The sequence below is a fragment of the Gallus gallus genome, chromosome 2 (genome assembly GCF_016699485.2).
Source record: "Gallus gallus isolate bGalGal1 chromosome 2, bGalGal1.mat.broiler.GRCg7b, whole genome shotgun sequence".
In the NCBI taxonomy this organism is placed as follows: Eukaryota; Metazoa; Chordata; class Aves; order Galliformes; family Phasianidae; genus Gallus; species Gallus gallus.
The window spans coordinates 147,900,211-147,910,672 of NC_052533.1; the positions used below are offsets into that span (position 1 = coordinate 147,900,211).

The following is a 10,462-nucleotide window of genomic DNA, read 5'->3' on the forward strand; positions in this document are numbered from 1 at the left end:
GTATGCATTGGACACCTGCATTCAGATCATTTAGTAAAACATGAAGGAGAACAGATCCAAAAATGGAGCTCTGGGGAATCCCACACCTGACTGGCCACCTGCCTGATGCAACCATAACAAGTAACACTCTTTCACTTGGATTTGGAAGCCACCAGTTCACTCAACATAGCATGTATTTGTTTAGATATATGCTGGAGAATTTCTCCAGAAGAATTTGCAGAAAAACACTATGAATAACTGAATGATAATAGTAATAAATGAAAATGCTGAAGATCATAGAAATGACGCCTATTGGGTTCCCTTGGTGAACAACATGGGTATGCATCTCAGGAAAGGAAGTGTCATAATTTCTGAACAAGCATACCTAGAATGCCCAGACCAGGCTTCCATGGATATTTGGAACTGGGAAATCCTCTAACAACAAAGACACAAAGCATAGTGCACAAGTGCCAAGCGATGACCTCACTGACAACACGGCTCCCATTCTGTGTTTTGGCCACTTCTTTGGCGTGCCATGACACAAACGTGCAAGATCACTCCTTTGGCCTCCAATACTCTCACTTGAAAGGTGCCGCCAGTGCCAAAAGGACACGCCCTCACGAGAAGGACATGAAAAGGTGGAGTTGCTGGAAGGAGAACACACATCAAATGACTGGCAACACTACGTCGTGCAAGAGCTGCACCTGCACAATGCTGCCATGCGCAGAGGCTCTCTCCAAGCCCTCGGGCACACACACAGCAGCATAAAAGCCAGTCCTGCGCCTCACTCCCTCACACCCTTCTCCTGACACCTTCTCCTGTGCACTCCTCCTGGTGAGCCTGCACTCTGTCGCTTTTCTTCCTGTATCCCAGCTGGCCCAGCTCTCCACAACCCTCTGCCCTCACACTCTGCTGCCTTCCCACCATCTCCCCTCTGCCACACTCCTTACACTCCACACCATGCCTCCTTGCTCCATGGGTCACCTCAGCACAGCCCCTCACTCTCCCAACAACCTCTGCTCATCCAACACCTTCTCTTCCAGGGACCCTCCACCCCACAGCCATGTCCTGCTCCAACCTCTGCCGCCCCTGCGGACCCACCCCGCTGGCTAACAGCTGCAACGAGCCCTGTGTCAGGCAGTGCCAGGACTCCCAGGTCGTCATCCAGCCTTCCACCGTGGTGGTCACCCTGCCGGGACCCATCCTCAGCTCCTTCCCCCAGAACACCGCCGTCGGATCCTCCTCATCAGCTGCCGTGGGCAGCGAACTCAGCGCCCAGGGAGTGGCCATCTCCTCCGGCGGCTTCGGCTTCGGAGGCCTGGGCTGCTTCAACGGCTGGAGAGCCCGCTACCCCTGCTAAGGGCCTGCGCCCACACCCTCACAGCAACCTCCTGCACCCTGCAAGGCGCCTCATGCACTGAGCTCTCATCTCTCTGTCACTGATGGCACATGGGCTCACCAGCCATGGCTCCTCTTCTCACAGAACAAAACTCGCAAGCAGGGAGCAGCGTCACACCACGCTGTCTGGAAACATCAGCACTGCAGATTTCTCCTTTCTTTGCACCTTAAATTGTGCACTTTATACCTCGCCATCTCCAAGCGGATCCTTCCTTTTCTCAAATTTTCCTCAATAAAGTTCTCATGCATGCCAGCCTCAGAGTCCTCCTCTTACTTTCTTGGCCCAATGCCCTTTCCACTTCACCCGCTACAAAGACATGGCTCTAGAAATAAGCATCTCGGGTCCAAAGGGACCCAGGACCTCCTCTCAGTACCTTGGCACCAACAAGAGCTCTGGTGGCTAGCAGACGGCCTTCATCTCATCACATATTATCCACACTTGTACAGAGAAAGTCAAATAGCACAATTGCACTGCTCAAGCCCAGTCAGGAAGAGCAGGATGTCCACAATCGGATCCAGTCATAGAGTCATAGAATCACAGAATCACCAAGGTTGGAAAAGACCCACAGGATCACCCAGTCCAACCATCCACACATCACCAATAGTTCTCATTAAGCCATGGCTCTCAACACAAACGTTCCTTGAACACCTCCACGTTCGGTGACTCCACTGCCTCTCTGAGCAGCCCATTCCAGTGCCTGACTATCCTTTCAGAGAAGTAGTATTTCCTAACGTCCAGCCTGAACCTTCCCTGGTGCAGCTTGAAGCCATTCCCTCTAGTCCTATCACTGTCACACGAGAGAAGAGGCTGACCCCCAGCTCACTACAACCTCCCTTCAGGTAGTTATAGAGAGCAATAATGTCTCCCCTGAGCTTCCACTTCTCCAGACTGAACAATCCCAGCTCCTTCAGCCGCTCCTCATAAGGCCTGTGCTCCAGACCCCTCACCAGCTTTGTTGCCCTTCTCTGAACACCCTCCAGAGCCTCGATGTCTTTCTTGCAGTGAGGGGCCCAAAACTGGACACAGCACTGGAGGTGCGGCCTCACCAGGGCAGAGTACAGAGGGATGATCACTTCCCTGCTCCCGCTGGCAACACTAATTCTGATACACGCCAGGATGCCTTCTTTTTTATATGGACAGACAGCTGGCTCATGTTCAGTTGGGCATCAACCAATACCCCCAGGTCTGTTTCCGCTATACTCTCTTCCAGCCACTCTGCCCCAGGCCTGTAGCATTGCCTGGGGGTGTTGTGGCCAAAGTGCGGGACCCGGCACTTGCTCTTGTTGAACCTCATCCCATTGGCCTCAGCCCAGCTATCTTGGACCGCTGAAGGCAAAGCTGAACACAGTAGTTGAGGTGAGGCCACAGCAGCACAGAGCACAGTGGGACGACCCTACCCTCTCCCACAGGCTGTTCTCATCTTGATGCACCCCAGGGTACGCTCATTCTGGCTGCCAGGGCACACGGCTGACTCAGATTCAATTTGCCACCAACCAGAACCTCCTGATCTCCTTCTGTGGGACTGCTCTTAAGTCTCTCATCCCCAAGTACCCACATATCTCTCAGGTATCCCCATTCCAGGTGAAGAATCAAGCTCATGCTCTCGTTCAACTTCAAGCCATTGGTGATGGCCCAGCCCTCTGGGCTCTCAAGAGCTCTCCCAATGCCTCCCTAGTACTGAGTCAACTGCTCCTCCCCAGTCAGTGTCATACACAAACTTCTTGCTTTGTATGCATTGGACACCTGCAACCAGATCATTTAGTCCAACATGAAGGAGAACAGATCCAAAAATGGAGCTCTGGGGAATCCCACACCTGACTGGCCACCTGCCTGATGCAACCATAACAAGTAACAGTCTTTGAGTTGGGCATGGGAGTCAAAAGTTCACTCAACATATCATGTGTTTGCCTAGATATATGCTGGATATATATGCTCCAGAAGAATTTGAAGAAAAACACTATGAATAACTGAATGATAATACTAAAAAATGAACATGATGAAGATCATAGAAATGATGCCTATTGGGTTCCCTTGGTGAACAACATGGGTATGCATCTCAGGAAAGGAAGTGCCATAATTTCTGAACAAGCATACCCAGAATGCCCAGACCAGGCTTCCATGGATATTTGGAACTGGGAAATCCTCTAACAACAAAGACACAAAGCATAGTGCACAAGTGCCAAGCGATGACCTCACTGACAACACGGCTCCCATTCCGTGTTTTGGCCACTTCTTTGGCGTGCCATGACACAAACGTGCAAAATCACTCCTTTGGACTCCAATACTCTCACTTGAAAGGTGACGCCAGTGCCAAAAGGACACGTCCTCACGAGAAGGACATGGAAAGGAAGCGTTGCTGGAAGGAGAACAAACATCAAATGACTGGCAACACTACGTCATGCAAGAGCTGCACCTGCACAATGCTGCCATGCGCAGAGGCTCTCTCCAACCCCTCAGGCACTCACACAGCAGCATAAAAGCCCGTCCTACGCCTCACTCCCTCACACCCTTCTCCTGACACCTTCTCCTCTGCACTCTTCCAGGTAAGCCTGCACCCCGCTGCCCTCCTTCGCGCACCCCACTGGGCTTTGCTCTCCACACCACCTGTGCCCCCAGACTCTGCAGCCCGTCTGTCTCCCCAACTGGAGGGGGCTTTCCACAACCTCAAGCCACAACTACTTGCTCCCTGGGCCAACCTAGCACAACTCCTTGTGTCCTTAACAACCTCTGCTCACTCAACACCCTCTCTTCTAAAGACCCTCTACTGCCATGTCCTGCTCCAACCTCTGCCGCCCCTGCGGACCCACCCCGCTGGCTAACAGCTGCAACGAGCCCTGTGTCAGGCAGTGCCAGGACTCCCAGGTCGTCATCCAGCCTCCCGCCGTGGTGGTCACCCTGCCGGGACCCATCCTCAGCTCCTTCCCCCAGAACACCGCCGTCGGATCCTCCTCATCAGCTGCCGTGGGCAGCGAACTCAGCGCCCAGGGAGTGGCCATCTCCTCCGGCGGCTTCGGCTTCGGAGGCCTGGGCTGCTTCAACGGCTGGAGAGCCCGCTACCCCTGCTAAGGGCCTGCGCCCACACCCTCACAGCAACCACCACCACCCTGCAAGGCGCCTCATGCACTGAGCTCTCATCTCTGTGTCACTGATGGCACATGGGCTCACCAGCCATGGCTCCTCTTATCATGTCACCAAACAGGGAAGCATGGAACAACATCAGACCTTGCTGCCAGGAAACATGACCACCTCAACTTTCTTCTTTCTTTTCATTTGAAATTGTGCTCTTTCCACCTGGTGATCTCCAACTGGATCCTTCCTTTTAGTGTGTTTCTCTCAATAAAGTTCTCATGCTCTTCAGCCTCAGAGTCCTCCTCTTCATTCCTTCGCACGATGCCCTTTCCACTTCACCCACTGCAAAGACATGGCTCTAGAAACCATCCTGTCTGGTACAAAAGGGTCCCGAGACCTCCTCTTGCATCCATGTCACCAACAATTGATGGCTTGCAGACAGCCTTCACCTCATAATAAATGACCTACACCTACCCAAAGATTGGGGCACACTGAGGCTCTTCTCATAAAACATCACATTGCTCGCTAAACCAGCACCAGGCGTGAGATGACAGCATCCTGCTCTCACAAACAGCCCTCCCCTGCCGGCTTGGACAGCTGCAAGGAGGGCCCCAAGCAGGCATGGCACAAAACAGGCAGCCTCCTTACTCCCACCTACAACATTCCAACATCAAGGGGAATCCAGCCAGCCATGTAGCACACCCAGAAGGAGAGACAAGAGCGAAAGGCTGGCTAACGAGGTGCAATGAGCTCAGGGAGGGAACAAATGCAGGGGAATCAGAGAATACCCAAGGATGTTGGGAGGGACCCACAGCGATAAGTGAGTCCAACTCATGCCTCCACACTGCACTCCTTCAAAATTAAATGATAGATCTGAAAGCATTGTCCAAATGCTTCTTGAACTCTGGCAGCCTTGGCAGGCCCTGCTAAGGGCCTGCGCCCACACCCTCACAGCAACCACCACCACACTGCAAGGAGCCTCATGCACTGAGCTCTCATCTCTGTGTCACTGATGGCAAACGGGCTCAGCAGCCATGGCTCCTCTTTTCATGGCACAAAAGATGCTTGCAGGGTTCTAGGTCAGCTCATGCTGCTGAAAAAATGACAACAGTACCATTCTTCTGTCTTTGCACCTAAAATTCTGGCCTTTCCACTTGGTGATCCCCAAGTGCATCTGGACTTTACGTGTGTTTTCCTCAATAAACTTCTCATGCATGCCAGACTTAGAGTCCTCTTCTTGCTTTCTAGGCTTAATGCTCTTTACACTTCACCCCGTACAAAGACACGCGGTACACATACAGGGCCTCAATGTCATTCTTGCAGTGAGGGGCCCAAAGCTGAACACAGTACTCGAGCTGCAGCCTCACCAGGGCGGAGTACAGAAGGATGATCACTTCCCTGCTCCTGCTGGCCTATTTCTGATACACGCCAGGATGCCACCGGCCTTCCTGGTTATACAGGCACACTGCTGGCTCATGTTCACTCAGGCATGAACCAATACCCCCAGGTCTGTTTCCGCTATACTCTCTTCCAGCCACACTGCCCCAGGCCTGTAGCATTGCCTGGGGGTGTTGTGGCCAATGTGACCAAGTACCCGGCACTTGGTCTTGTTGAACCTCATCACACTGGCCTCAGCTCAGGTATCTTGGACCGCTGAAGGCAAAGCTGAACACAGTAGTTGAGGTGAGGCCACAGCAGCACAGAGCACAGTGGGACAACCCTACCCTCTCCCACTGGCGGTTCTCATCTTGATGCACCCCAGGGTATGGACAGTCCTATTGGCTGCCAGGGCACACGGCTGACTCAGATTCAACTTGACATCAAACAGAACCTCCTGATCTCCTGTGGGGCTGCTGTTAAGTCTCCCATCCCCAAATACCCACATATCTCCCAGGTATCCCCATTCCAGGCGCAGAATCAAGCTCTTGCTCTCATTCAACTTCATGCCATTGGTGATGGCCCAGCCCTCTGCGCTCTCAAGAGCTCTCCCAACACCTCCCCAATTCTGAGAGTCAGCTGCTCATCAGTAGTCTGTATCATACACAAACTTCTTACCTTGTATGCATTTGCAACGGCATCCAGATCATTTAGTAAAACATGAAGGAGAACAGATCCAAAAATGGAGCTCTGGGGAATCCCACACCTGACTGGCCACCTGCTCGATACAACCATAACAAATAATAGTCTTTCACTTGGCTTTGGAAGCCATCAGTTCACTCAACATATCATGTATTTGTTTAGATATAAGCTGGAGAATTTCTCCAGAAGAATTTGCAGAAAAACACTATGAATAACTGAATGATAATACTAATAAATGAACATGCTGAAGATCATAGAAATGACGCCTATTGGGTTCCTTGGTGAACAACATGGGTATGCATCTCAGGAAAGGAAGTGCCATAATTTCTGAACCAGCATACCTAGAATGCCCAGACCAGGCTTCCATGGTTATTTGGAATTGGGACATCCTCTAACAACAAAGACACAAAGCATAGTGCACAAGTGCCAAGCGATGACCTCACTGACAACACGGCTCCCATTCAGTGTTTTGGCCACTTCTTCGGCGTGCCATGACACGAACGTGCAAGATCACTCCTTTGGCCTCCAATACCCTCACTTGAAAGGTGCCGCCAGTGTCAAAAGGACACGTCCTCACGAGAAGGACATGAAAAGGTGGAGTTGCTGGAAGGAGAACACACATCAAATGACTGGTAACACTACGTCATGCAAGAGCTGCACCTGCACAATGCTGCCATGCGCAGAGGCTCTCTCCACGCCCTCAGGCACTCACACAGCAGCATAAAAGCCCGTCCTGCACCTCACTCCCTCACACCCTTCTCCGGACGTCTCACTCCTCCAGGTGAGCCTGCACCCTGTTACTTTTCTTCCCCTACCCCACCTGGCCCAGCTCTCCACAACCCTCTGCCCTCAGACTCTGCACGCTTTCCAACATAACCCCACCACCACACTCCCCACGCCCCACACCATGCCTCCCTGCTCCCTGGCTCACCTCAGCACAGCTCCTCTCTCTCCCAACACCCTCTGCTCATTTAACACCTTCTCTTCCAGGGACCCTCCACCCCACAGCCATGTCCTGCTCCAACCTCTGCCGCCCCTGCGGACCCACCCCGCTGGCTAACAGCTGCAACGAGCCCTGTGTCAGGCAGTGCCAGGACTCCCAGGTCGTCATCCAGCCTCCCGCCGTGGTGGTCACCCTGCCGGGACCCATCCTCAGCTCCTTCCCCCAGAACACCGCCGTCGGATCCTCCTCATCAGCTGCCGTGGGCAGCGAACTCAGCGCCCAGGGAGTGGCCATCTCCTCCGGCGGCTTCGGCTTCGGAGGCCTGGGCTGCTTCAACGGCTGGAGAGCCCGCTACCCCTGCTAAGGGCCTGCGCCCACACCCTCACAGCAACCTCCTGCACCCTGCAAGGCGCCTCATGCACTGAGCTCACATCTCTGTGTCACTGATGGCACATGGGCTCACCAGCCATGGCTCCTCTTATCATGGCACAAAGATAGCAAGCAGGGAACAGCGTCACACCACGCTGTCTGGAAACATGAGCACAGTAACTTTCTTCTGTCTTTGCACCTTAAATTCTGGCCTGTCCACTTGGTGATCCCCAAGTGCATCCTGACTTTAAGCGTGTTTTCATCAATAAAGATCTCATGCACGTCACCCACAGAGTCCTCCTCTTCCTTCCTTCACCACTACACTGCGCTTCCCACTTCACCCACTATAAAGACATGGCTCTAGAAACCATCCTGTCTGGTACAAAAGGGTCCCGAGACCTCCTCTTGCAACCATGTCACCAACAAGTGCACTGGTGTCTTGCAGACGGTCTTCACCTCATAATAAATGATCTACACCTACCCAAAGATTGGGGCACACTGAGGCTCTTCTCATACAGCATCACAGAGCTCGCTAGACCAGCACCACGCGTGAGCGGACAGCATCCTGCTCTCACAAACAGCCCTCCCCTGCCGGCTTGGACAGCTGCAAGGAGGGCCCCAGGCAGGCACGGCACAAAACAGGCAGCCTCCTTGCTCCCACCTACAACATTCCAACATCAAGGGGCATCCAGCCAGCCATGTAGCGCACCCAGAAGGAGAGACAAGAGCGGAAGGCTGGCTAATGAGCTGCAATGAGCTCAGGGAGGGAACAAATGCAGGGGAATCAGAGAATACCCACCGATGTAGGAAGGGACCCACAAGGATAACTGAGTCCAACTCATGCCTCCACACTGCACTCCTTCAAAATTAAACGGTAGATCTGAAAGGATTGTCCAAATGCTTCTTGAACTCCGGCAGCCTTAGTGCTTGTGCACTGCCCTGGGAAGCTTGTTCTGTGCTCACTACCCACTGGTGCAAAACCTTTCCCTGACCCCCCACTTGACCCTACACTCACACAGCTCCATGCTATTCCCACAGGAGCTGTTCCTGTCACCAGACAGCAGAGCTGCCCTTCCTCTCCCCTGTGAGGAGACGTAGGCGGGCATGAGGGATGCCCTCAGTCTCCGCTTGGCAGAACAATCCAAGGAAGTTCCCTCGTAGCTTCCATCTTCTTTGTATCCCTCCTCAGTACACTAGAGAATAGTTTTATGTCTTCGCATCATTGATGTCAAAAGTGAAAACAAGACTTGAGGTGAAGCTGGAGCAGCACAGAGAAGAGTGGGACAATCCCTTCCCTATTCTGCTAGCAGCGCTGGGCCCGATGTACACCAGGGAATGGGCCAGGGCACGCTGCTGACTCAGATTCAACCTGACATCAACCAGAAAGTCCAGATCTCTTTTTGAGGAGCTGATTTTCAGCCTCTTCTCTCCAGATCCTCTTCTGTCCAGGGGATTCTGGAACCAGGTGCAGAATCCAGCATATCCTCTTGTCCAACTTCATGCCGTTGCTGATGGCCCAGCCCTCTGGTCTCTCAAGAGCTCTCTCCATGGCCTCCCTATCCCTTGAGACTCAACTGCTCCTCCATATTTAACATCTACAGACTTTTTAATTTGTACGCATTTGAGTCCTGCATTCAGATCATTTATCAAAACACGGAAGAGAACAGTCCCAAAATCCCGCTCAGAGAAATCCAACACCTGACCGGCCACCAGCCCGATGTAACCACACCTAATGAAAGGCGCTGATATGGACATCCGAGGCACCCATTCACTCAACATATTATATCTTGGTCTATAACTGTGCTAGAGAGTTTCTACACACGGATACGGTGAAAAACACTATGAATAACTTTGCTGAAGATTATAGAAATTACGCCTATTAAGTTCCCTTGGTGAACAACATGGGTATTCGTCTCAGAAAAGGAAGTGCCCTCATTTCAAAACAAGAATACCTCGAATGCCCAGACCAGGCTTCCTCTAACAACAAAGACACAAACTGTATTGCACAAGTGCCAAGCAATGACCTCACTGACAACACTGCTCCTTGTGGAGTGTTTGGCCATTTCTTCCGCGTGTCCTGACACGAGGGCTCCAGATTGCTCCTTTTGCCTCCAGTGCTCTCCCTTGGAATGCGCCACCAGTGCCAAATGGACACGTCCTCATGAAAAGGATGCAAAAAGTTAGAGATGCTGGAAGAACAATGCATACCACAAGACGTGTAACACAACAGGATGCCAGGGCCTCACCACTGCCTCAGTCAAGAATTTCTTCCTTACATCTAAACCAAATTTCTCCTCTTTCCATTAAAATGTCCTGTTGCTGTCACAGCATGTAAAAAGTTGTTTCCCCTCCTGCCTGTAAGCTCCCTTCAAGTCCTGGAAGGGCACAGTGAGGTCTTTGTGGAGCCAACTCTTCTCCAGGATGAACAAACCCAACTCCAGCAGCCTTTCTGCACAGCAGATGTGCTCCAGCCCTTTCATCTTCTCTGTGGCCCTCCTCTGGACCCACTCCACGCAGCACCCTCAGCATTCCTGGGTGACACCCAGCAGGCCTCGCACACTTCGGCACATCCAGTTGAACAGCCCTTCTGTGTCCTTTGCTCCATCTTCCTCAGAAAAAGAAGT

General features: G+C 52.4%; 3 protein-coding genes and 1 long non-coding RNA gene across 6 annotated transcripts in view; 3 read left to right on the forward strand and 1 right to left on the reverse strand.

Annotated features, from left to right (window-relative positions):
• The window catches only part of LOC121106490 (feather keratin 1-like), a 37,447-nt gene that overhangs the window by 25,123 nt on the left and 1,862 nt on the right, over positions 1–10,462 (forward strand). Inside the window, exon 2 of one of the 2 annotated variants that reach the window (XM_040696117.2) lies at positions 1,023–1,630. The exons of the other annotated variant lie outside the window; for it this stretch is intronic. Within the exon in view, the coding sequence (XP_040552051.2) occupies positions 1,023–1,339 (317 nt within the window). The 3' untranslated portion in view covers positions 1,340–1,630. Of the gene's footprint in view, positions 1–1,022; positions 1,631–10,462 lie in introns of those variants that run through there. 2 annotated transcript variants of the gene reach the window in all.
• Positions 1,283–9,274, reverse strand: LOC124418171. The gene is made up of 2 exons (XR_006936113.1): positions 8,038–9,274; positions 1,283–1,543 (listed from the first exon to the last, which is right to left on the reverse strand). It is a non-coding gene; the product is annotated as an uncharacterized LOC124418171 (long non-coding RNA).
• LOC121106506 (feather keratin 1-like) lies at positions 3,632–8,124 on the forward strand. 2 transcript variants are annotated; one of them, XM_040696127.2, is made up of 2 exons: positions 3,632–3,921; positions 7,517–8,124. In XM_040696127.2, the coding sequence occupies exon 2, from the start codon at positions 7,537–7,539 to the stop codon at positions 7,831–7,833; it is 297 nt and encodes a 98-aa protein (XP_040552061.1). In that variant the 5' UTR covers positions 3,632–3,921; positions 7,517–7,536; the 3' UTR covers positions 7,834–8,124. The 2 variants fall into 2 exon arrangements, with proteins under 2 accessions (XP_040552061.1, XP_040552063.1); XM_040696129.1 differs by lacking the exon at positions 3,632–3,921 and adding an exon at positions 7,224–7,307.
• On the forward strand, positions 4,148–4,735 carry LOC107052820 (feather keratin 1-like). The gene has a single exon (XM_015283211.2). The coding sequence runs from the start codon at positions 4,148–4,150 to the stop codon at positions 4,442–4,444; it is 297 nt and encodes a 98-aa protein (XP_015138697.2). The 3' UTR covers positions 4,445–4,735.

Bases quoted from the DNA above. Each gene is read 5' to 3' on its own strand.
- LOC107052820 (XM_015283211.2), top strand. From the start codon at position 4,148: ATGTCCTGCTCCAACCTCTGCCGCCCCTGCGGACCCACCCCGCTGGCT.
- LOC121106506 (XM_040696127.2), top strand. From the start codon at position 7,537: ATGTCCTGCTCCAACCTCTGCCGCCCCTGCGGACCCACCCCGCTGGCT.